Here is a 23,997-nt window from a genome sequence, read left to right as displayed (position 1 = left end):
GGAGTTTGCCTGTGGCTGGTGCCCCGAGCGGCTATGCGTGGCTTGTTATCCCTCATCCCCTTCTTTTCTCCGGATGGGTGCGCTTATCCTCGGCATTCTTCAAGTGACCCCCTTCATATACCTGATCGCGGTCCCCTCCTCCTCGCTTTTCCTCTTGCTGATAGCGACGGAGGCTTGCTGACAGTTCGACATGCTCTTTTCTCGCAGGACAGCTTCCATAGGGAGTCTGTTCTGGGTCTCCGGTCAGCGTCGCTGTGCCAGTCAAGCGACGACAGGAGCACGATTGAATAAGCCTGTAGAATACAAGAAGACTCCTATTCTACATCAGTCACAGAACAGCGCCAGGTCGGCTTTCGGATTGTCCCAAGATGCCCCTGTGGATTGGCAAAACCTGCATGGCGCCATCAACACTTCCATGCATCATGCCCTGAAGACGGACGAAAATGTCCTGCTTTTCGGAGAAGACGTCGCTTTCGGAGGCGTTTTTCGATGCTCCAAAGGACTTGCCGACGAATTCGGGGCCAGCCGTGTCTTCAACACTCCTCTATCAGAGCAAGGTATTGCGGGCTTCGCCATCGGTTGCGCAGCGGAGGGCATGAAACCAATTGCTGAGATCCAATTTGCTGATTATGTCTATCCTGCCTTTGATCAGCTGGTCAACGAAGCCGCAAAGTTCCGATATAGGGAAGGTGGAACGGGTGGTCATTGTGGCGGTCTTGTGGTTCGCATGCCGTGTGGAAGTGTTGGCCATGGTGGACTCTACCACTCGCAAAGTCCGGAGTCGTTATTTACGCATATCCCTGGGTTGCGGGTGGTGATGCCTCGGTCGCCATCGCAGGCCAAAGGACTCCTGATTGCCTCTATCCTCAACTGCAATGACCCCGTCATCTTCATGGAGCCCAAGATCCTATATCGAGCATGCGAAGAGTTCGTGCCGCGAGACCCATACACCCTCCCTCTCGACAAAGCCGATGTCCTCAAAAAGGGCAAAGATCTCACCGTCATTTCATATGGCCAGCCGCTCTACCTCTGTTCCGCGGCCATTGAAGCCCTGGAGAAGGACATCAAAGGTCTGAGCATTGAACTCATCGACCTAAGAGCGATATATCCCTGGGATCGGCCCACGATCATGGAGAGTGTCAACAAGACTGGCCGTGCAGTCGTCGTTCACGAAAGCATGTATAATGCCGGTGTTGGCGCCGAAGTTGCCGCAAGCATTCAAGAAGGCGCGTTCCTTCGACTGGAGGCGCCCGTGGGCAGAGTCACGGGATGGAGTACCCATGCCGGTTTGATGTTTGAGAAGTTCAACATCCCCGATGTAACGAGTAAGTTGGCATTTTGGGTGCAAGTCTTTCAACAATTACTGACCCAGTCACAGGAATCTATGATACAATCAAAAAGACCTTGGAGTTCTGAAACAATTGTTTACGGTATAGCCTTATGTGCGGAGTGGAGGAGCGTGTGCCGTTGCGCCGGCACTGCACAACAGACGAGTCTGTAGTGTGCTGACGACATAAAATTGACGTCGAGGGCCTACACTGCCTATCACGCCACCAAAGGGTACAACCATCCGTCGTGGCCATCTGTATTCACGACATGACACGGCCACCATATGTCCCGGCCTCAACAGCAGAGAAACTTGGTGTCGGAGACACACTAGGGCACTTGAAAAGATTTACGACCGGAATATGATGGCCGAGGAGTCCTTTCCTGCTTGAGAGAACCCCGGGCAGCGGAAGCTATGAGTGGTAGAAGATCTGGCACTCCATGTTCGGAGTTCCTTCGAGATACAAACTTGTTATGACCTGCAATGATCCTGAGTAACAGGAAGCCCCAGATGTGCCCTGTCAATCTTTGCATATCAGAAGTCATCTAGGATTGTACTTGATAGCATTCGAATCCGCGAGCATGATCTTCGTGGAGATTTACCTCTAAGTCGGAATGCATCATATATATACATTCCATCTTTGTCATACGGTATCCAGACATGTCCTCAAGTCAAGCCAGGACAGCATCTCCAGTGCTTTTAGTACTCATCCTTAAACACCATCACCTTCGGCTTCTCCTCACCGACATCCCTTTCTATCTCATAATATGCACGGAACAACCCGCCACAATTGAAGTCAAAGACTGCATGGCCAACCTTCTTTGCGGCTTGCGTTTCATTGCCATGAGGTACCCAATGACCATCATCATCCACTAATTCAATGCCAATGATACCACCTTGGCCCTCACCTGTACATCCCCATCGATCTCCGGCAGATAGTTGCAACTCGCCGTCGGGGCCGGCGACAGCAGTAACAGCGTCCGCCAGTGAGGTAGACTTGGAAAAGCGGCACAAGGCGGCCGCTGTCCGCGCTGCGTTGACGCGCAGAAAGGAATCTCCATTTCCTGTGCCGCTCATGGCCACGGCGCGGCGCCGTTTGCCAGAGATTGACTTGGTGTCATGACGGATCGGCTGAGGAGATTGATAAGGTCGACTTGGCAACGCAGTGTATGACGGAGAGGCTTCCAGGCGCTGGCGTCTTGGTTGCGGTTCGAACACATTCAAACAGGATCCAAGGATATTGCTAGCTTCGTTCAAGGCATGTTCGACGAGTGGGATAGGGGAATGGTTCACTCCAAGGTAACGGAGCTGACGTGTGGGCTGAAAAGTCTCCTTAGAGAGGTCTTCCTCCCAGCTTTCTGCCCAGAAACCGGATCCGATGGTCGGCGTGTCGCCAATTCTCCCTGCTTTCTTGTTAGTCAATCCACCGGTTGAAGTCGCTACGGCCAGGTTCCCCCAAGAGTCCAAACAAACAGCACCGACAGTGCCTTGGCTGGGGAGGTCATGGAGACCTGTTTCCTCATCCGGATCTTTGGTGGTAGATAGGGGGTCAACCGAAGCCAACAGGTCGTCGTAGGTATAAGTGCTCGGAAGTTGAAGCCCACGCCGATGTTCTTCCCACCGCTTCCGCGTCCAGAACCACCGGTCTGGTTTCTTTTCGAGGGCTTTCTCCTTCCAACCCCAAGCCTCGACATCCGGACCACTCAAGTGGGAATGCATGCTGCTCGTTCCTCCAAGTCCTCCATCGTCGTCCGCAGCCACCAAGACTTCCTTCGCGAGAAGGATGGGATGTCTCGTATTTCGTATCAGACTGACTGCCGCACCCCTCTTGATACTGCCTAAGGCTGGACCAGCAGGTTCGAGTGAACAGACCATTACGCTTGCTTCCATTTCGATCGTGCCTTGTTCTGTGAACACGGCGCCCCGACCACAATTGAACAGAGGGTCATCCTCGAATCTAGTAGCCGCATAACAAGCTGCATCGAGCGCAGAAGCTCCAGCATCGAGCAAATCTCGCGTCTCAGTCAGGTACTTCAGAAGAGACGCATGATACCGAGCGTACAGAGCAGGAGGAAGTCCGGCTCTGGAGATGCCTCCTGCTCCCCCATGGAGGATGACCGTAGGTCTGTAGGGCCCGGCGGGCGAGGATTTTTCTGACGGAGTTGGTAACATCCTTGTAGCATACCACCAAAGAGGGTGCTGACAAAAGAGGAAGGGGTGAAATGTGCAAATTGGCCCGTCTATCACGCCATCGAGCTACAACCAAACGATTTAGTAGGGATTTCGCTCGCTCTTGCGAGACTGACACATTTTGCCGAGCTTCTTGCTTCAAAGTTCCAGTATGAGCAGTCGTTGATGACACAAGACTTCTTGCTGAAGAATTGAAATGAATGAAGAAGCGTCAAGGACCATGTAGATGACTAATGGACTGATGAGGGTCATTATTGGGAAGAATGTGTCAGATCAACGAATCCGGGCGTACGCCAGGGACAACGTGGGGAAAGGTGCAGAGTCTACCCGCGGTAAGTGCCCTCACTAACAAAAACACCCTGCATCATTTTGTTACTCGATTCTTTGCATGGTTTTCAAGGGATGGCGACGACTGACTCTCCTACACAGAGTCGCCTGCCCACCAACCCTGCTTTGGCATTGTCACTCGAGTCCGCGAAAGCTGAGCAGCTGGTTCAGCAAATCAACAAGGAAACGAATGGGACGGATTCATCCTCACTGACCCCAAAGTCACCCAAAAGCCCAATCCACCGTATAAGTGCGCCGGGCAGTGTTCAGGCACTTGCTGTTGACGATGATGTCCTGTTCGCCGGCGTGCAAGGTGGCAGTATCACTGTGTGGTCTCTCGAAGCCTACGAGCTGCTGGCCACTGTACCAGCACACAAAGAAAGTGTCCTGAGCCTTACTCTTTCAGAGGACAAATCACTGCTATTCTCCACGGGTGCCGACTCCATTGTCAATGTGTGGTCGGCGCAAACCCTCCAAAGGCTGTACTCACTCTACTCTCATTTCGAAATAGGCGATGTATTTTGTGTTGCTCATTCTATCAAGAAACAGACCCTGTTCTGGGGAGCTCAAAATGCAAGCATCCATTGGCACAAGATCAGCACAGAGGCTGGAGTCACGTCGCCCAGTCTGACTTTCACACCTGGTTCTCGGAAACATCGATTCTTCGATTCTTTGGGTCCTGGAGGCGCAGCTAATGTCATCTCCGACGAAGATGGCGCATCGGTCACTTTGAACAATCAAGGAGGCCGGATCTTGACTGTTCCTGGTCGAAACTATCTACCTTATGCTCACAAGAGCTACATATACAGCATGATGGTCATCAAAGGCTTATATAACCATGGCAAAGACGAGGAGATCCTCATCACAGGCGGTGGGGACGGCACAATCAAGCTGTGGTCGATTGATGCATTATCGTCGAAAGGAGTCTCACAGCTCACAAAGTTCAAGAACCCGGGGTCAAATGTCTTAAGCCTCTCATTCCGCGGCTCCTTCCTCTACGCCGGTCTTTCGGATGGGATAGCTAACGTCTACAACCTTGCCTCGAATCAATTGGTCCAGAGACTGAACGTCCAACACGGAGATGTGAGTCAAATTCTGGTGAACAATAACAGCATCTTGTGCGGAACCAGTAAAGGATGGGTCAAGGTATTTTTGTTTATGCCATCTGGAGAAGCACCGCAACTGACACCTGTACAGCGTTACAATGACCACTTCAAAGAGACGGAGTCCTGGCAGGCTGCGGACGGAAAGATCCTGGCAATGAGTCTTACTACAACTCCTGACCACGATATTCTGGTAACCGGTGGCAATAATCGTCTGATCTCTTTTTGGAATGCCGAAGCTCAACATCATGCGTCGATAGCGTCTTCCGTACGAAACAACGATGAACTCATCAATGCCCTGCGCGAGTTCGTCGGCTACCGCACCGTCGCTTCTAATCCTTCTTGTGTCCGCGATTGCCACGACGCCATTACCTTCCTCCGCAAACAATGCAATGCCTTCGGTGCGACCACAACCATCATGTCAGCCCAAGAAGGAGTGAATCCAATTCTGCTAGCGAAATTCGCCGCCTCCAAGCCATTGAAGTCGACAAAGTCGGTCCTCTTCTACGGGCACTACGACGTGGTCGATGCCGAAGTAGATTCATCCAACAAGTATCCAAATTGGTACGGCGACCCATTCAGTCTTCAGCCATTGAACGGCTATCTCTACGGTCGCGGCGTGACAGACAACAAAGGTCCCATTCTCGCCGCCATTTACGCAATTGCAGACCTGGTACAACAGCAATCCCTATCCTGCAACGTAACACTTCTTCTCGAAGGGGACGAGGAAGCCGGCTCCCGTGGCTTCCGCAAAACAGTGCAGGCAATACACGACACAATTGGGCCTGTAGACTTTGTCCTCCTCTCCAACAGTTACTGGCTAGATGACCACATCCCGTGCCTGACCTTTGGCATGCGAGGCGTCATCCACGCCAGCGTCACCGTCTCCTCCAACAAACCCGACCTACATTCCGGCATGGACGGCAAGTCCGTACAGCACGAACCCCTGAAAGACTTGACCGTCCTTCTCGCTACACTCATCGGTCCCTCGGGCACTAAAATCACCATCCCAGATTTCTACGAGAGCGTCGATGAACTATCCGAATCCGAAATGCGGTCCTACATGGCCATCACATCCGCCTTGTTACCAGGCCACTCCGAGATCAAAAACGACAAAGGATTCGCCCTTTCCCTGATGCAACGCTGGCGGTACCCGAACTTGACCGTCCACCGCATCGAAGTCCCAGAGGCCAAAACGGCAGTCACGATCAGCGGATCCGCCAAAGCCACGCTGTCGATCCGCATCGTCCCATCCCAGACTGCTGAAGAGATCGCTGAAGGGCTGACATCATACCTGCAAGACCAATTCTCGAAGCTACAGAGCTCGAACACACTCGACGTAAGAATCACGTCCCAGGCCGACCCCTGGCTCGGCAATGTCAAGAGCGAGATCTACACGGCTCTCAAAGAAGCCGTCACAGAGATTTGGAATCCTGATCTTCCCGGCTCATCCGGCCGCTCATTCTCATCGCTGACGCAGCAGTCACAAAACGCGATATCCAACACCACCAGCTCATCTGATTCCGGCACGAAGCGCTCATCCCATCGTCGTGCCTCGTCCCTTGCCACGACTGGAACATTCACATCGACGAATTTGCCTAGAGAACCACTCTTCATTCGCGAAGGAGGTTCTATTCCGGCCCTAAGTTTTCTCGAACACGAATTCGATGCACCGGCCGCCATGTTCCCCATGGGCCAGGCTAGTGACAATGCGCATCTTGATAACGAGCGGATGCGGGTTGAGAATCTTTGGAAGGGGAGAGATGTGCTGAAGCAGGTTTTTAGTAAGCTCTGAACACGAGCATTCTGTACTGCTTGTCACAAGGTAATCAAAACGATAGATATATGGCTCGTGCCATCGTATGGTTCAAAGTATTAAGGGGTTGTAGCAAGGCCCAAAGAGTCCAATTCTATACACCTATATGTGAATCATGTCCTCGTAAGCATAAGTCGATGAGACCTGTATGCCTTTTCCAAATGAAAACGCCGTCGCTATGCCATGCTGTGCTGCACAATCCAATGCACGTCCTCCAATTCCAATCTCTTTGGCCAGTATTTTCCAAGTTCTTACAATGCAAAAGTCTTCCCGATATATACGCCACCTTCAGCGCAATATACAATCCAATTCTCAAAGATCCGGGCGCAGTACGTTCTGTACGGTCAGCATCTCACGACAAGACATTACCACCACTCAAATTGATCCCACCAAACGTCCACGACCCAGCCGCCCAAATCCACGCGCCCAACTTTGGCGTTTGGCCATCCTTCACATCTTCCGCGAGTTCCTCGACCCCCTCAAAACTCGTCTTGCTCCATGTACTAGCGCTCTCGGTCTCATCCGTATCTCTTGCCGGCACCGCCGTCCTGCCCGTTGGCGAAGTAACCCCGTTCATATTATCGACGGCATCGATTGCGGGACCTTGGTCGAAGAAATCCACCAGTGTGAAGGTGGGCACTTCGCCGTAGTCGCTCTTACAGCTAGCCAAAGCTTGCCCCAGGGCTCCCGTCGTTGTGGTACTGTCAGAGTTTGTGGTGTTGATGTCTGTTACGTCAGGTGTTTCGATGTCAAATGCGCCAACAGTATACAAAAAGTGGTTCATCAGAGCCATCCGGTTGGAGTCGATTGCGGCGCTAACGTCGTTTTCCACTGCGGTTGGTCGATTCGGCGCACATGTGAAGCTCGATGTGTTGGTGTTGTCGTAGGGGTTTTCGAAAATGAATGTGAATTCGTCCATAAGGTAAGACGTGTTCGTGGTGATTGTGCTAGTGTCGAGCGAGGCTACGAAGGTCATTAGTCGTTTGCCATCGTCAATGATCTCCTGAAGGGTAGGCCAGGTCGTGGGCGGTGTAGTCGTGGAGTCAGGAACATAGCAGTCGTCGACGATGCTGGCCGTCGTGAATTGCGCGGCGAGTTCTGAGACGGTAGCGTCGTCCGAGTTAACAAGCAGGACTGTCACTACTTCGTTGGGATTGTCGTCGAGCCACGTCTTGATCTCTTTGAGCCAGTCTGAGAGTAAACCTGCGTCGAGAAGGTCGCAGGAGGAGTGGCACAGGTGCCATTCCGAGTTGGACTCGTGAACTTGAGCCGAGACTAGTCTTACGCCGGCGGAGAGTTGTACGGTCGTGTTGTAGTACTGATTTCCTGAGGTGGAGTCGTCTGTTGAGGAATCGCGAACGAAGGGTGAGTCATGAGCACCGAGGTGTACGATTTCGTTGTAGGCTTTGGAGCAGAGGTCGGGGGAGTTGTTGCAGGCTGTCTCGCGGGGGTTGAGCGAAGCGGCGGATGCTATGCTGAGGAAAGGGAGGAGGTATGTGAGCGAGCGCAGGGAGAGCATGGTTGATGCAGAGTGTATATGATGTGGTCCTGTTTCGTCTTTTCTTCGGCTTCCTGGTTTGTTTACCAGTGGAGTTGTAAGTACACTGGGGAGGCAAGCAAATGGGTGAGTATTGACAGCACAGGCGATGGCGAGAAATGTGCAGCAACTCGCTATAGACATAAAAGAAAGAAAGATGAGGCTCAACTTCACTTCAATGCAAAAAGGCAAGTCAACACAATGTCAAACTGGTTCCTCATGATTGTTGCGGCTGGGCGCAGCTGGAGATGCGTCTACGTGGATGAAACCACAAAGCCGCGTGTGCAAGGCCGGGAGAGGCGCAGTCCAAGAACCGCTGCCCAGAGACGTGTGGAAAGATCCGCATGGGCCAAGGATGCAAGGACCCATGGCGGCGCAAGCAAATGGATTCGATGCAATGACAGCTGTAACTCCGTATCCTGGAGAGGCCTGAAACATACAGACATGGCTTGTAACAGGAAATGAAAAGGGTTGGTGGGTTTTGTCGGCGTTGTTGATGCCGGCCTCTCTAGGCTTGACTGGTAGCTGTGGAGGATTATTTTTAGCCAGGCAGAAAACTGCTGACTGAGGAGTCTGGGGTAAACAAATCGTTGATGATGAATAAGTCAAGTTACATATATACAAAGACCTTTTTCTTTATCAACAGCAATTGTATCTGTACCTATGCACTTTTGGTTGACCAAGCCAAAGGCCAGGTCAAGCATCGACTTTCGAACTACAACTAAGCCGTCCTTCGAAAACACGGTGGCGCCTAACCTCTCCGTGTCATCTTCTTCTCCTGCTTCTTCCTGTTCTTCTCACTCTCCCGGTCCAAAAACTTCCGCTGCTCCTCTGCAGTCATCCCTCTCATCTTGCGGTCCCTCTCCTCCTTCTTCATTTTGTCCAGTTGCTTCAAGCGCTCCTCCTCAGCCTCTCTGTCACTAACCTTCTTCAGCTTGCCCTTCTCTTCCTCTCGAATAGCATTGATCTTTCTCAGCACTTCGGGCCTCAGCTTGGCAGAGCTGACCAGGAAATCAGGGAGTCTAAGGAAAGCCTGGAAGATAGGCAATGTGGAAAGGTATTCACCATCAGGTGGCAGCCTTAGACAAAGGTTCAGACGCTTCTTCGGAGTGGTCTCATTGAGGGTGGTGGGCTTGTCCGTAGGCTGGTCCGTAACGATGAGGTACTCGAAAAGATCTCCAGCCTTCGTAACAGCATCGATCAGGTCCTTCGTCAGCATCATGTCTGTAACCTCGCCGCTCTCGCTCATGACGGTCGCCCAGTTCGGCAATTTGGGACTGTCCTTGGTGAACGTCAGAGACAAATCGTAGCGCTCCTCCCGAAGCTTCCGCATGGCCAACTTGTTGACAACAGCAAAGACGAAGGCATCGTATGTAGAGTTGCCGACAGCTTTGGTTTTACCTGTCTCTTCCGACCCGGGCACGGGAGGTGGGACAAACTCCTTCTCCTTTCCGTCAAAGGTGTATAGAACTGCCTCCATTCTTTCCGGCTTCGGCTTGACAGACTCGGCAACCAAGCCTGCAACTTCTTCGGCGATCATCATCACAGGGTTCATCCGTCTCTTCAGGAAGACCTTGACATCCATAAATGCGACATTCTGTCGTCCGGTGGTGTAGGTCTCGTATTCCCAGGCCGCCTTCTCCCTGAGCATATCGTCCGGCACATTGTCACCAGGAAGCTTTGCGCTTGCGGCAAGCAAGCTGTCACCTTGCACGCCTTCTGCATACGGTGTGACCTTGGGCACCTGGTTATAGCCGACTAAAGCAAACTCCCGGTCCAGCAGCGGCGCATGCACAGCCATCCATTTCTTGGCTTTACTTCGGTTTCTCCGGGTTCCCCAGAAGTGCACGAGTAGAGCGACGAGGATGATTGGAATGATGACAGCTTCGAGCATGAAATCTGAAGGCTTGCTCCGTTCCCACACTCTGTACCATTTTGTGTAGACCACTCCATCTCCTGGACCAGCAGTCGGTTCCGCGGCTTGGGCATCGGCAGGAGAGTGAGGGATTGAAGCAGGGGATGGTGGAGGTGCTGCAGCAAAGTCTGCAAAGTCTGTGGTACGCTCGTTAGCCCTTGCCGGTCTGCTTGCTTATAAGTAGGCGTAATTTACCAGAATCCTCGGCGACGACAGGCGCTTGAGAAGGCTGTAGTCCGCCGACAAGTGATTTGAAATAATCCATGACAGGCAATGTCCTTCTCAGTCCGGGTGCAAGCTAATGACCCAGACTTGTTGATTCTATGTAGATGTGAAAGGCTGTTTTCTCTGATCGCAAGACAGCAGGCGCGGCAGGATGAAGCTCTCCCCACAATCATTTAATCTCCATTTCTGGCAAGAAGACGTAATGGGGCCAAGACTCATCCCAGCCTCGTCCGTGTAGCCGAGACATCTATCTAATTCTACAATCTCACATACGTGCTACAATTGGCTCTCATTCAAACGCAAGATGCTCACAACATACAGACTTATACGTGGATGTTTGTATATAACTTCGCGCCGTGGCGGATCTCGCTCTGGTTTACCTCGCTATTTCGACTACTCTCTGATCACTCTCGACTAGCGTGGCCGGTACTGGCTTATGAGCTGGATGCATCCTTCTGGCTCTGAGAGCTAGCACTCATGGCCCGTTGAAAGGTGGGGAGGACCTGCTTGGACTGCTCTTTCTGCTTCATCTTGCCATAACCGTAAACGAGGCCGCTGAAGAATCCCAGCAGGATAGCCGAGACGCTGCCAAACGTGACGGGAGAGTCAAAAAAGACGATGCCGCTGATGGCGAGCGGGAGCTTGTTGAGATAACCGACGAACGAGTATGTAGTCGACGACGTCTTGCGAATGCACCAGGCAGACGAGTACGAGATGAAGATGGCACCCAGGCCAGAATAGAGCATACCAATCATGAGGTTGTTGCGCGACTCGGCGGGGAAGTTCTTAGCCAGGTTTGTCGAAGACCAGTCCTCGGTAAGTAGGGAGCAGATGACCATAATAGGGAGAGATAGCAAATTGTTATAGAACATGGCTAGTACATCGTGGTCAGCATGATTCGCAATGCCTCGTAGTACATGAGAAGCTTACTGTCCCAGTCCTTGAAGTTCAGCGAAGTGATGAACTTGCGCGTGCCCAGGACGTACGAGGCAGTGCAGAAGATGTTGAGCCCCATCCATGCGTAGCCAGCGTTCAAAGTTGAGACAGCGGCGGCAGTCTCCGCCGAGTGCCCAGCGCCACTGAGGGCAGCCTGGATATCAGCCCACGCAGCAACGACGGAGCTGAGCACCATAAAGCCGAATGACAGCAGAAGCAGCTGGGTGACTTTGCCGCCAAACCACCGGAGTTCACCATAGGCGATAACAATGATGGTCAAGTTCTTGAAGATGGTGTATACCGGGACAGATAGAAATTGTAGGGACTTGGTGCTGGTGAAAATCATGCCGACAAAGGCCACAGACACGGGGAGCCCTGTTCCGGTATTAGCACGGCCGGAAAACGAGCGAGTGTCAGTTGGTTGTCGCAGACATACATCTCTTGGCCTTGCCGGTCTCCAAGGCAGCAAGGTTAGGAATAAACCCCATCTGCTTCAGGACCAGAATTGCAGCCGTGCAAATAACGGACTATCAGATAGGTGTTAGCAGCAGCCTCTTGATGTGGTACCAAAGTGTCGCAGCGCATACCTGAATGGCCAAATAAAGAAAATTCAAGTTCCAAGACGAGCCCGAAACGACATACTTGTTCACGACCGTCATGCTGATCGAGGAAAAGCAGTATGCCAGAACAGCAGCACCAGGACTGTTCTCGAGTTGACGAAGAGAGGTACCCATGCCGCGATCGACGCGGGCCCGGTGATGGGGCGCGGGCTTCAGCAGGAAGCCGTCCTGCTCACCAGACTCCTTCTCATCCATTCTGCTCATCTTGAAATTTCGTTTTCTTACTCGACATCATTATACCAAAAAGCACGTTCGACTTCGCGAAGAAAAAGACGCGTCAATCGAGACGGCAGGTCTGTGACCATTAAAAGGGGAAGTGGAACTTGCACTAATTAAAGCCTAAATTAGAAACATTCAAACACCTCCTCTTTGCCGGCCAAGAATCGTCCCAGCCTCGTTTGTCGAGCCGAGACATTGGTAAGACCTTAGGATTGGCATGCGATAATTGAGTCCTCGTCAATCACGGTTAATCAACAAAAATACCGGATGCTCATGCAGAGCAAGGAAATCTGCGTATAGTTTTGCTCCAGAAGAGGAGATCGCTCAATGACGTTTGGGACAATCCACATCTTCTATACACATTAAATCATTAGACATCATGAGCCCATAAGACTTTTTGTACATCCACCAAAAGAAACATTACACCTGCAATCCTGGAGAGGAGAACTACTGGGCATATGCCGGTGGCGGTGGCCGTTCGTCATCCCGATGGAACATTGACCCAAAGCTGCCCTTCAATCGCTCGTCTTCATACCTTCGTGCCATTTCCGAAGCCATTTTGGCCATCCATGCCCTTTCGGCGATACCGCTAGCATTGTTGGGATCTGTCACGAACTGAGTGAAACTTGGAAGTGCTGAAAGTGCTGGACGTGAAGGACCCGGCTTCTCAGCAGACCTGTGGAAAGGCTGGGCCGTCGACTCTGCAAACGTATGCTCTTGCTGTTCTGGCAGATACATCGATTGCCTTGGAGTGTCATCTTCGTCGAATGTCATAGGGATAGGTCTTCGGTTCCGTGCGCGTATCGTCGCATTGGGATCTTGAGGTCTCTGCCCATCCTCGATATTCGCCGTCTGCTCCTCACTCCGGCGCAACGTGGAAGGTCCAGGTGTTCCTTCACTAACACTACGCAGATCATTTGCCCGTGCCTCCAGGTCTTGAAGCGTGTCACCTCGTTTGGGCATCAGAGGACTTCGAGGGGACATGGCGTCGATACTTCGACTCGGGTCTGATGACATCGTAGCCGCTGGTGCAGAAAATACAGAAGGTGTCGTTGCTGAGGTGCTTTCCGAGACACTCGCGGTATCGGCGGTTGAGCCGTCCTCGGTGACAGTTTCTGGCTCTCCGGTCTCTGAATGGGCTCGGAGATCGACGACTCGCTTCTTCCTCCTGCGGGGCCTATGTCCCTGGCCATGACGTGAAGTGCCCATACTCACGCCATATGTAGAAGAATGGAAACTGTGTAGACTGGGTCGAGTATTGGAGCTACCGTCCAGAGTAAAGGTCGTCGCAGTGCTAAGACTTCCAGCGTATGAATGCGTCCTCGACAGCGCGGGAGTTTGCGTTCGGCTGTAAGTCCCTGTCGTCGTCATTTCTCCACGCTCAAGCGGACCGGTCCACGCTCTGAACACAGCGTCCCGGATGGGTGGTGTGAACAGAGATAACGTACGATGGGAATCAGTCAATGTCGCCAGTCTAACCAAATTCTTCCGTGAAAACAGCGACAGCGTCTCAAGAGAGGAATCGAGTGACAGAGCCGCAACTTCGGCTGGTGTCAGGGCATTGCCCGTGGAATCGACAGGGTCTTGAGGAGGACTCGCCAATGGATCGACAACCACTTCGGCCTTTGCGGTCGCGGCTGACCCAACCTCTCTTTCCTCATGCACTTTGTATTCGGGTACCAATAGCTGCAAGGAGAGACGATGGATGATGGCTGGAAGTTCGTCCATGAGTAGCCCACGTAGCGTATTCTCGATTTCCTTCTGCAGAAAGTTGGCCACAAAAGGTATTGAGTCGAAAGTCGAAGAGACGCGTAGGGATTCGAGAGGATCGTTGCGGAAAACCAGTGTCAGCCCTTTCTGTCGGGAGAAGACCAATATAATGAAGCCAGAGAGTCGAAACTCTGACAAGGTTATTTGTAGAGGAATCGTAAGGCCTGTATCTGCGGCCAATGGCTGGGGCGATGCGAAAGCTGATCGTGTGCGCACATATGTGTTCAACGGATTCGCTTGCACCTTGGTCTTGAGCGTGAGATATGCGTTCCCTTTGTACATCATTTTGAATGTGCCCCGGAATCTATCCTCTGCCAGATCACCAATCTCCAAGATTTCCAGCTCGGGAGGCACATCGCCCAGGTTCAGCTCGTTGACTATGATGTCGTCGACGATGATAGCGGGTTTAGGGTCGGCTCGATTGAGGGCATTGGTGAGGAGTTCTTGTGCTCGAGGGAGGAAGCCTGCGTCGGTCGACAATGGCGACCAGTTGAAGTTGAACGCCATCGTGTGTGATGAGTAGCCTCTGACGTGGCGCAATTGCAACGACGAGGACGAGGGCAAAGCTCAGGCCGTCCTCTTAGATAGACATGGCTTTCGATGCTCGGAACAAAACCGTCTGAGCGTGAAGCAAGTGGTGCAATTCAATCAGAGCACATGCCTGCGGTGGTGTGACTGATGTCGTCTGATACGTCGTTCGGTGCCTAAGAGCGGGCGCAACGCTGCCAATATTCGTTTGAAGTGAACAGTGTAAGTTGACTTTCCAGTTTCTCCCTTACAATAACAATGGGATGATCACTGAAGTAGGAAGCGCGTTGTTGTTGGAATATTTTGACATAGGCCTGGTCATAGACTCGTAGCGAGATTGGGTTGGAAACTTCTTCCTGGACTCCGTGCTGCCCAGAGACCAAATCGGAAAAACCGGGCACCACGGCACAAACGGGAGCCAAAACAAACCTTATCGGGCAGACTTTCCATTCGTTGTCATGGTCACAGCCTCGCAGCCTTGTACAGTAAATGAATGCTTGACGAGGCAGGAATTCCTGGGGGCCACCTGGGTCACTCAACTACCATAATACTTCACTCCTTTTTCAGTGCTTAGTGCTCAGAGCGCGGAGCGGTAAAAACAAATGTCAGGAAATAGATAAAAATCTTAGATTCTCTGCTAACAATTATTCTCTGGCGCAGGTCATCTACCACACTAGCTGGACTGTGCCAGTGACGCATTGATAGCGAAACAGCCTACAAACCTGGCGTTCACTTATCGTGACCCCTTCCAACAGGGTTCATGGCAATTGTTTGTCAATAGAGATACTCGAGCAGACATATAAAACAGATCTCTTCATTATCTAGACATTCTATTTAGCTGAACAAAGGTATTCACTTTTCATGGCCGTAAGTCCCATTCTTCATAACATTCATCACAATCATACAGCCTCTTTCGTAGGCATAGCGACCTTGGAAACCTCATCATCAGTGCCGGTAGCAGCCGAGTGCTTGCGAGACTCCTCAGCCGCCTCCGCAGGGATGTCCTCAATCTCGTCTGGTAGGATCAAGTTCAAGATCATTGCGACAAAGGCTGTGACGGCAAAGCCAGTCTCCAAGACCAACACAATAGCATCGTAGAAGCCACGGAGAGCATGATTGCCACCCTCATATGTAAAAACATAGCTAAACCAGGTGGGCACAAGGGTTGCGCCGTAGCCAATAGCCAGAGCTGCGGTCAAGACAAATCGAGTCCGACGGTTGAAAGGCACGCGGCTGACAATTGCCATACCACTGACAGCCACCGCGCAGAAAAGGAAGGTAGTCATGCCTCCGAGGACTGAAGATGGGATGGCAACGAGTGACGCTGAGAACTTGGCGAAAAGACCCATGATGATAAGGAAGACTGAGATATGTTGTTAGTAAAAGCACTGTAGGATATGTATTTGGAGTATGACTTACGGCAGCAGCAGTATCCAGCGCGTCGGTTGGCGCATCGTGTAAGCGCAATGACACCATTGTTCTGAGCAAAGGTTGACATAGGGGTGATTGTCATCAAAGCTGCAAGACAACCGTTGAGACCGTCTGCCAGAATACCGCCTTGGATTCTCGACTCAAATTCTGGACCCTCAACATCGAGTTTCGAGACATCGCAGGTAGCAGTGACGTCGCCGATGGCTTCGCAAGCACAGATGATGAAGACCGTCATGATTGGTAGGACCAAGGGACCGTAGACGGACAGCTTGAACGTCTTGACCCAGATGAATGAAGCAACAGGTGCAGAGTCAATACCAGATCTGTCGAAGTATCCACAAGCAGCAGCGACGATGCAACCAGTGAGCAGACCGAGGATGACACTTGTCGACTTCATGATTGGCGAGCCAAATCTTTCGCAGATGATAATGGTGACGAAAACCAGGAAACCAAGACCAACAAATTCGGCACTTCCCCAAGGAAGGGCATGTGGAGCCGAAACGTCAGGGCAGAGCCTGTAGATGCCAGTATCAGGTCGAGACATGCATGACCCGCTGCCTCCAGCCCAATCTTCAAAACCACTCTGAATCAGGGAGATACCGATAAGCATGACTGTCGGACCAGTCACAATCGGAGGGAAGATCTTCTTGAGCACGTGTGGTGGGAGGAACGACAGGGCGATTTCGATCAAGGCGCAGACAGCACAGGTGCCAATCAGCGCGCCATAAGCGTCCGGGCATGGTAGTTGTGTTCCATCCTCAGCAACCGGGCAGAAACCATTCGTGTACATCTGAGAGAAAGCACCCGTAGCGACCGGGATGATAGCAAAGGAGGTACCGACCACAGAGATCAATCCAGTTCCGATGTAGTATGGTGTCTTGTAGATGTGGAATCGAGTGATCTGTATGGAAGAGAGGATACCGCAGACGATGAGGGATGTCGAGACGAGGTATTGCTGCCACTCAGTCGTGAGATTGATAGCGCTGGTCAAGATCAGCGGTGGTGTTATGATGCCGGCCAACATGGCCAAAGCATGTTGGAACCCCAGCAGGAGAGCCAGAACAACGGGCATATCATCGTTCAGGCCGAAGAAGGGACTCGCCCGGCGGTCCTTCTTGAGAAAAGGGATGTTAGGGCGGAACAGGAAACCATAGTCGTAGTCGCCGACGAGCCCATGCTTGGTGAAGAATGTCTTGCGCATCCCATTGGCTCGGTCAGCCAATGTTTTCTTTGGGGTCATGTCAGGCCCGATTCTGTCTGCTTCGCTCATGTTGACGGTGGTGAGGAGAGATGTGGTGGAAGCAGCAATCGATCGAGTAATGCGTTGTGTGTTTCAGCGAATGGTAGATATTCGTGACAAACAAAAACCACATTGGCTCTGGGGCATCGAATCTTTATACATCACACCCTGGAGTACTCGAAAACACTCCTGTGGTGGGCATCGGCACATGGCCAGCTCCGCAGAGGCCAAGAAAAATGTGCATTGAGGTATCAAAGACCGAGTGGGCCATATGTTCTTGTTGTGGAGTGATCTGGCCTATACCAAGCGCCAGTGCCCGTTGGTGGATGGCGGTGGCCGGCGGCCACAGAAGCTCCAAAGTGATGTGAGGGGATTGGCAGAGTAGGTCGAGGCTGCGACCGGCCGTCGCCTCAAGATGGAGCTCCTTGAAACTCCACCTATAACCAGATCCGGTACTGTGGTTGGTCCGGTGCCTGCCGACGCATAGATAGGCGCTTTATATGAGTTTTTCTTTCGAATCATCAAAATCCTTCTTCCGGCATATCCAGCTGCAGGCACGAGACCCCGACTCTTGCCTTCCAATCACGTCTCATGTCAATTCTGATCCCCTGAATACTCCGCTGATTTTTCGTAGCCCTACGTAAACCCATCGAGTCAAATCCTGCAGCCACTATCAGTGGCTTTAAACGGTCTGCTGGCGGATCGATTACTCGCGTAGGAAGTGACCACAAATGCTACCCGCCACGAATGCATTTTGCTTGCCGGCTCCGAGGGCAGTATGCACCATGCTCTTTTGACGCGCGCAGAACTCCGTTCCAGCCTGTCTTCTTGACACTTCTGAGACGGGATGCGAATTCGTATAGGCAGGAATAGCGGAATGGTAAGACGGTATGGACTTCGGCGTTGTCCTGAATCAACCTTAATTTTTGCTTCATCAAACCACCCCGTCGTCCTGATGCGGACGGCAATCACTATCACGGAACGCCCATCGCTATGCTGTTTTCTAAGACACGTTACTGTACACATCTCGAGCCGATACTCGTCACGCAGCACCGATGGCGCCTTCAGCTTCTGCTCTCTCTGACTTCAATAACTCCTCGCTCGGCGATGCGGCAACTGTCGAGGCTGAGACACTGGCTAGCCTGGGTTTTCTTGCATACTGCAGTAAGCGCAGTGCTCCCGCTGGAGTAACTCCTTCGACTCGTCGCGCCATTCCAATGCTTCCAGGTCTCACGAGCTTTAATACCTGTCTTTCCGAGATCCTCAGCGAGGGGACCTTGTCATAATCCAAATCTGCAGGGAGCGCGAGGGACTCGTCCCGTTCGAAAGCCTCAACGGCCTTCTGCTGGAAGCCAATATATGGCGCATAGATGCTCTCGATTTGCACTCGTGCCTTAACCTTATCTTCGAAGTTGGAGGCTGCGGACAGGTTTGGGACACGGCTAGAGAGCAAGTCGACAGTCATTCCAGTTGACCGGAGCATAGTGAATGCAGTTTTCTTAGTCGAATCAACCCGCGATTCGATACCGAACTTCAACCAGTCCTGGCTCGAGAAAGCGGCATTCTTCAGCGCTTCCTGCAACTCGACCACTTGGTCGCGCGTGCTGGTGAAATGTGCCCATCGCTTGTCGCTGACCACGCCGGCTTCACGACCCTTCTCGGTGAGACGAAGATCGGCATTGTCGGAGCGGCAACTCATCCGATACTCGCTTCGAGCGGTGAACATGCGGTACGGCTCGCTGACACCCTTGGTTATCAGATCATCGATTAGAATCCCGATGAAGGCTTCAGCGCGAGTGAGTGTAAAGGCGCCATGGCCTTGTGAAGCCCGACCGGCGTTTATGCCAGCGATAATACCTTGAGCGGCTGCCTCCTCGTAGCCTGTAGTACCGTTGATTTGCCCGGCAAGGAATAAACCCTTGATTAATTTGGTCTCAAGAGTTGGAAAGAGATTCCGCGGGTCAATATAGTCGTACTCGACGCCGTACCCAGGTTGGAGCATTTTGACGTTTTCCAGTCCTTTGACTGTCCTCAGCATCGCATATTGTGCGTCAGCAGGCACAGTCATACTGATTCCGTTCGGATAGATAACCTTATTTGGCTCAAGACCCTCGGGCTCGAGCCATATCATATGTTTCGGCTTATGTGGGAATTTGATGATTTTCGACTCCAGCGACGGACAGTACCGAGGTCCTTTCACAGTCTCGCGGATGTGTATGGATTTATCGAGGTTTGCACGGATGATGTCGTGTGACGCTTCGTTTGTGTCAGTTGCCCAGCAACTTAGCTGACCCTCGTCGCCTATCTGAACGGTATCATTGAGATACGAGAAGGGATTAGGAGGAGAATCGCCTGGTTGCACTTCCAGTACAGAAAAGTCGATAGTGTCTCGATCGAGTCGTGGAGGGGTTCCAGTCTTAAGCCGTCCTAATGTAAATCCGGCACTGCGTAGTGACTTGCTCAACCCGAAGGTTGCAGCCTCGCCTATCCGCCCAGAAGGGTATGCTTCGAGACCAATGTGTATTTCTCCCCCAAGGAACGTCCCTGTGGTGATGACGACGTGCGATGCGGGAATGATTTGTCCATCCTCTAGACGAACGCCTGTAATACGTGCCTTTGCAACTTTATCGTTCGGATCCAAGCCATCCCGCGACGTGATTATATCTGCAACTTTGCCTTCCAAGATGCTTAAATTCGGCGTGGACAACATCTCTTCTCGCATATATCTCTTGTACAGTTCTCGGTCAATCTGCGCTCGCGGGCCCCAGACGGCTGGTCCTTTGCTCTTGTTCAGTACTCTGAACTGTATACCGGCTTTATCGACGATTCGTCCCGCCACTCCGTCCAGGGCGTCGATCTCGCGCATCATGGTCCCCTTGCCTATGCCGCCGAAACTGGGATTGCAGGAACAGACTCCGAGATTGGACAAGGATGGAGTAACAAGCGCAGTTCGGGCACCAGATCGTGCCGCAGCTGCACTGGCTTCGGTACCGGCATGACCACCGCCTATAATAACGACATCGTAAGGTCTACCAAATGTTAGCGATCACTTGGAAGCGCGTACCTTCGAAACATACCGGACTGCATCCGCCACCGCAGCGAAGCATCGGCGTTGCAAAGCACGCGACCTTGCTCGCGGCGTATGACCCCAGCTGAAGACGCCGGGCGGCCTACGCATCACTTTCATGATGCAATGTGGCAGGTCTGCAATGCAGGAGGATATCGTCACAATGTCCTGCTCGAAGAACGTAGTATGAGGAGCAATCGAAGGGGAACATTTTTGTGGTGACGGATAATCCTCGGATGACCTGGTGTGCAAGGCTGCAGGTCACCACAAGGCTTGTGGACAGAGCAGTACTCGTGTTACCATGACAGGTCGAGCTGGGGAATACAGAAGTACAATGACAAGGTGAATTGTGTCCATTGGGAGCCTGGTGCAGAGGTCGCCTCCACATATCGGGCTTTCAATACGAAACCGATTCCCTAAAGTATTTCTACACATGTACACTGAGTCTAGATATTACAGTTGCTCGAGCTTGGAAAGATGCAGGTCAACCCAATGACCTGTGCTGTTCAGTCCTCAGAAGACTATATTCAACACTTTTCCGTCGCCTACAACCACCACCCTTTTCCTCTTTTGCCAGTCATTCCTTTCCGTCAACCAGACCCGACCATCTTCGGTTGCAAGCACGGCCTGAAGGACTTCTGCTTCTCGGGCTGCTTTATCAGACCTCACAGCTCCTTGTGACTGCGAGGAAGGAACTGATGCCGTGAAACGGAGTTTTCCATTGATCTGCACGGCGCATATCATGGATTTTTGGCGTCCTTGCAAGGCGGTCTCCTGGTCTGGAGTGAGAATGTCACCAGTCCAGGCCGTCTCGAAGATACTTCCCGAGTCCCCGTCTTCCGTAAGGTCTTCCCAACACTCTTCGGCGAAAGCTGGCGTTACAGGCGCCATCATCTTTAGCAGTGCAGAGACTGCTTGTTGTGCCACAATAAGCGTCAATCTCTTCACACCGATATCGTGCAATGCGTTCGTCAGCTTGATTAGGTCTGAGATCGCGGTATTCAAGCTGTAGACGTCGTTTTCGAAGGTGTGAGATATACTTTTGCTCGTAGCTTGCGTGAGAAGTAGCGCATTGGCATCGTGGTCAGTCAAATAGTCCAACTTATAGGGGGCCATGGTCGACGCGCGCCCTCCGCCCACAGATTGCTGCTCAACCAGCCCTGACACAAGGCGACTGACACGGCCGAACCATCTCTGAATACCAACAATCTTCTCTTCGTCCCATTGTAGCACCTCACTGACAGGGGCTGCGAAGAGAATATGAGCTCGTAAAGCATCCGCACCAAACTTCTCAATCGCCACTGACGGATCGACGCCATTGTGCTTGCTTTTGGACATCTTTTCAAATGTCACATTCGGAGTCTTGCCGGTTGACTTGACCACAACTGTGTCACCATCGACATTGAGCTCAATGGGCAAGAGGAACTTTCCTGTATCGGGATCGGAATAAGTCTTTCCGTGAACCATTCCTTGTGCAACAAGACGTTGGAAAGGTTCGCGGTGGCCCTTGTCACCAGGTGCAAGCCCCTCACTGCATAGGAACTTGTAGATGAACCTAGCATAGAGGAGGTGCAGGATGGCGTGTTCGACTCCCCCCACATAGGTGTCCACAGGTAGCATTGTGGCTGCTGAATCGGCAGAAAAGAGTTCGACCTCGTTCTGTGAGTCTGGAAAACGGGCGAAGTACCAAGAAGAATCCACGAAAGTGTCCATGGTGTCTGTTTCTCTCCTAGCAGCTCCACCACATTTGGGACATTTGCAATTGACCCAGTCGTCCATCTTGTCGAGAGGATTGCCTGTTTGGCCTTTAATGGAAGAATCCAGTCGTGGCAGGACCACGGGGAGATTTTCTTCCGGCACTGGAACAGTGCCACAATCTGAGCAGTGAATGATTGGTATGGGTGTCCCCCAATATCTCTGCCGACTAACAAGCCAGTCGCGAAGTCTCCAAGTTTCGGATGGTTCGGCGAGGCTCCTCTTGCTTAGGTCATCAACGATTTTGGAGCCTGCTTCGGTGCTTTTCATGCCAGCATATGGTCCGCATATCAACGTCAGGATTCCATGGCTGGTGTATGCTTCTTGCAGATCTTCAGGAAGGACAGAAGTGTTTCCAGCTTGCCTTTCTTGGGGTGTTACCACCAAATCAATCGGATCTCCGGGTCTATGGAGCTTCCAAAAGCCGAGGTCCCTGGAATCATGCCCAGGAACGCCCATGACCGCACCTTCGCCGTAAGCTTCGAGCACATATGGTGCAGTATAGACTGGTAGGGGCTCTGCTTCGATATCGAGTGCCTGGGAAAGAGGATTGATTGCACGGAGCGGCAGCTCAAATCCTTCCTTGGTATCTGGCGTGAATGAGGCTCGTCGATCGATGAATCGTTGCAGTTCCGGAGAGTTGGCAGCCAATTGCAACACCAGAGGATGGCTCGTCGACAAAGCGAGGTACTTTACCCCAAATAAAGTATCGGGCCTTGTCGTAAAGACATGTATGGGCCTTGAGTTGCCACTTTCATCCTCAATTGTGAACTGGATGCGAGCACCCATCGAACGCCCGATCCAATTACGCTGCTGAGAGAGCACTCGTTCGGGCCACTTTTCCCCTTCCGACAGGTAATCGAGATCCCTAAGAAGAGCCTCCTTGTAGTCGGTGATGCGGAAGAACCATTGGCGAAGGTTGATCTGCTGCACCATGGCTCCAGATCTCCAGGATCGTCCGTTATTGTCAACTTGCTCGTTTGCTAGAACAGTCTTGTCGACAGGATCATAGTTCACAAGTGCCTCAGCTTGATATGCTAGGCCGCGGTTGAAAAGCTTCAAGAAGATGCTCTGAGTGTGCTTGTAAAACGACGGCGAACAAGTAGAAATTTCCTACGAACACTGAATCAGCGCTATGTACATGCGATCTTGCCTGTTGACCTACAGCATCCCAGTCAAAACTTGTATTCATGCCCTTGAGCTGTTGCTTCATCTTTGCAATGTTGTCTACGGTCCACACAGCAGGATCAATACCACGCTGAATTGCGGCATTTTCAGCCGGCAATCCAAAGGCATCCCAGCCTGTCGGGTGTAAGACTCGATCGTTTCGCATCCGTCGATAGCGTGCTATAACATCGGAAATCGTGTAGACGCGGAGGTGGCCCATGTGCAAAGATCCAGACGGATATGCAAACATGGGAAGAATGTATGATATCCGAGACGAGCCTGGGTGATGCGTGCGGGACTGTTTCGCCCATCTTTGCTGCCATTTTGCATCAATGGCTTGAAAGTCAAGGCGACGGGGATCTGGGGACGCGGCTGCCCGCCTGCACGAGGAGCTGAAATGTCGGGCACATTTCGAGCCCGTCAAGCAGCGGAGGGGAAAGCACTGCTTCATCACCTCCAACCCTCCCCTCGCCGATATAGCAGCATTTTGCAATGCAGGAATATTCCAAGGACACAATCTTGTAAAGAACTGCGACAAAAAGCAACAGTGTTTCGTGAGCCGAAGTTCACCCATCGCAGTTTTGGGCCTCGAAATGGCAATTACGGCTAGGTACCTAGATAGGGTTCACGCGCCGAGAAAACTCTCGAAACCACACCGCGTTTATCCAAGGCTTTCGTCCACAAACATTATCAATCACTTCTCACCTCGCTCAAGACACGCACAAATATACCAGTATGCTCTCATGGCTGCCGAGCGCCGGCTCAATTGGATACACACCTTGCTGCTCTGGCCTCTGGCCAGTGTCGCCGCACTCGCACCATCC

The 23,997-nt window shown here is 52.0% G+C and overlaps 10 protein-coding genes across 10 annotated transcripts; 2 read left to right on the top strand and 8 right to left on the bottom strand.

The window, feature by feature from the left end:
* Positions 1-190: 190 nt before the first annotated feature.
* On the top strand, positions 191-1,416 carry EDD37DRAFT_558473 (2-oxoisovalerate dehydrogenase E1 component, beta subunit; the record flags this gene model as incomplete). Its single annotated transcript, XM_062813755.1, has 2 exons — positions 191-1,325; positions 1,379-1,416. The coding sequence occupies 2 exons, from the start codon at positions 191-193 to the stop codon at positions 1,414-1,416; spliced, it is 1,173 nt and encodes a 390-aa protein (XP_062674712.1).
* A 305-nt stretch (positions 1,417-1,721) lies between these two features.
* On the bottom strand, positions 1,722-3,869 carry EDD37DRAFT_21975 (L-asparaginase). Its single transcript, XM_062810405.1, has one exon. The coding sequence runs from the start codon at positions 3,497-3,499 to the stop codon at positions 2,027-2,029; it is 1,473 nt and encodes a 490-aa protein (XP_062674711.1). The 5' UTR covers positions 3,500-3,869; the 3' UTR covers positions 1,722-2,026.
* A 21-nt stretch (positions 3,870-3,890) lies between these two features.
* EDD37DRAFT_615311 (beta-Ala-His dipeptidase) lies at positions 3,891-6,834 on the top strand. The gene is made up of 2 exons (XM_062815592.1): positions 3,891-4,990; positions 5,042-6,834. The coding sequence occupies exons 1-2, from the start codon at positions 3,920-3,922 to the stop codon at positions 6,740-6,742; spliced, it is 2,772 nt and encodes a 923-aa protein (XP_062674710.1). The 5' UTR covers positions 3,891-3,919; the 3' UTR covers positions 6,743-6,834.
* Positions 6,835-8,716, bottom strand: EDD37DRAFT_615309 (PLC-like phosphodiesterase). Its single transcript, XM_062815591.1, has one exon. It carries the CDS (start codon positions 8,442-8,444, stop codon positions 7,116-7,118), a length of 1,329 nt encoding a protein of 442 aa, XP_062674709.1. The 5' UTR covers positions 8,445-8,716; the 3' UTR covers positions 6,835-7,115.
* A 20-nt stretch (positions 8,717-8,736) lies between these two features.
* On the bottom strand, positions 8,737-10,600 carry EDD37DRAFT_660869 (uncharacterized protein). The gene is made up of 2 exons (XM_062819121.1): positions 10,411-10,600; positions 8,737-10,352 (listed from the first exon to the last, which is right to left on the bottom strand). Exons 1-2 carry the CDS (start codon positions 10,478-10,480, stop codon positions 9,052-9,054), a joined length of 1,371 nt encoding a protein of 456 aa, XP_062674708.1. The 5' UTR covers positions 10,481-10,600; the 3' UTR covers positions 8,737-9,051.
* Positions 10,601-10,874: 274 nt separating this feature from the next.
* On the bottom strand, positions 10,875-12,200 carry EDD37DRAFT_603738 (GDP-mannose transporter; the record flags this gene model as incomplete). The annotated part of the gene is made up of 4 exons (XM_062814677.1): positions 10,875-11,314; positions 11,371-11,751; positions 11,813-11,903; positions 11,964-12,200. The coding sequence occupies 4 exons, from the start codon at positions 12,198-12,200 to the stop codon at positions 10,875-10,877; spliced, it is 1,149 nt and encodes a 382-aa protein (XP_062674707.1).
* Positions 12,201-12,662: 462 nt separating this feature from the next.
* EDD37DRAFT_603737 (uncharacterized protein) lies at positions 12,663-14,492 on the bottom strand (the record flags this gene model as incomplete). Its single annotated transcript, XM_062814676.1, has 1 exon — positions 12,663-14,492. One exon carries the CDS (start codon positions 14,490-14,492, stop codon positions 12,663-12,665), a length of 1,830 nt encoding a protein of 609 aa, XP_062674706.1.
* Positions 14,493-15,311: 819 nt separating this feature from the next.
* On the bottom strand, positions 15,312-17,374 carry EDD37DRAFT_615304 (NCS2 family nucleobase:cation symporter-2). Its single transcript, XM_062815590.1, has 2 exons — positions 15,933-17,374; positions 15,312-15,876 (listed from the first exon to the last, which is right to left on the bottom strand). The coding sequence occupies exons 1-2, from the start codon at positions 17,212-17,214 to the stop codon at positions 15,413-15,415; spliced, it is 1,746 nt and encodes a 581-aa protein (XP_062674705.1). The 5' UTR covers positions 17,215-17,374; the 3' UTR covers positions 15,312-15,412.
* Positions 17,375-18,226: 852 nt separating this feature from the next.
* EDD37DRAFT_557562 (tRNA uridine 5-carboxymethylaminomethyl modification enzyme GidA) lies at positions 18,227-20,371 on the bottom strand (the record flags this gene model as incomplete). Its single annotated transcript, XM_062813712.1, has 2 exons — positions 18,227-20,213; positions 20,262-20,371. The coding sequence occupies 2 exons, from the start codon at positions 20,369-20,371 to the stop codon at positions 18,227-18,229; spliced, it is 2,097 nt and encodes a 698-aa protein (XP_062674704.1).
* A 218-nt stretch (positions 20,372-20,589) lies between these two features.
* Positions 20,590-23,784, bottom strand: EDD37DRAFT_615300 (leucyl-tRNA synthetase). Its single transcript, XM_062815589.1, has 2 exons — positions 23,172-23,784; positions 20,590-23,119 (listed from the first exon to the last, which is right to left on the bottom strand). Exons 1-2 carry the CDS (start codon positions 23,745-23,747, stop codon positions 20,765-20,767), a joined length of 2,931 nt encoding a protein of 976 aa, XP_062674703.1. The 5' UTR covers positions 23,748-23,784; the 3' UTR covers positions 20,590-20,764.
* Between the last annotated feature and the right edge of the window lie 213 nt (positions 23,785-23,997).

This window comes from Exophiala viscosa (assembly GCF_022695815.1).
Source record: "Exophiala viscosa unplaced genomic scaffold EDD37scaffold_1, whole genome shotgun sequence".
In the NCBI taxonomy this organism is placed as follows: Eukaryota; Fungi; Ascomycota; class Eurotiomycetes; order Chaetothyriales; family Herpotrichiellaceae; genus Exophiala; species Exophiala viscosa.
This window is presented reverse-complemented; position numbering and strand designations above follow the sequence as displayed.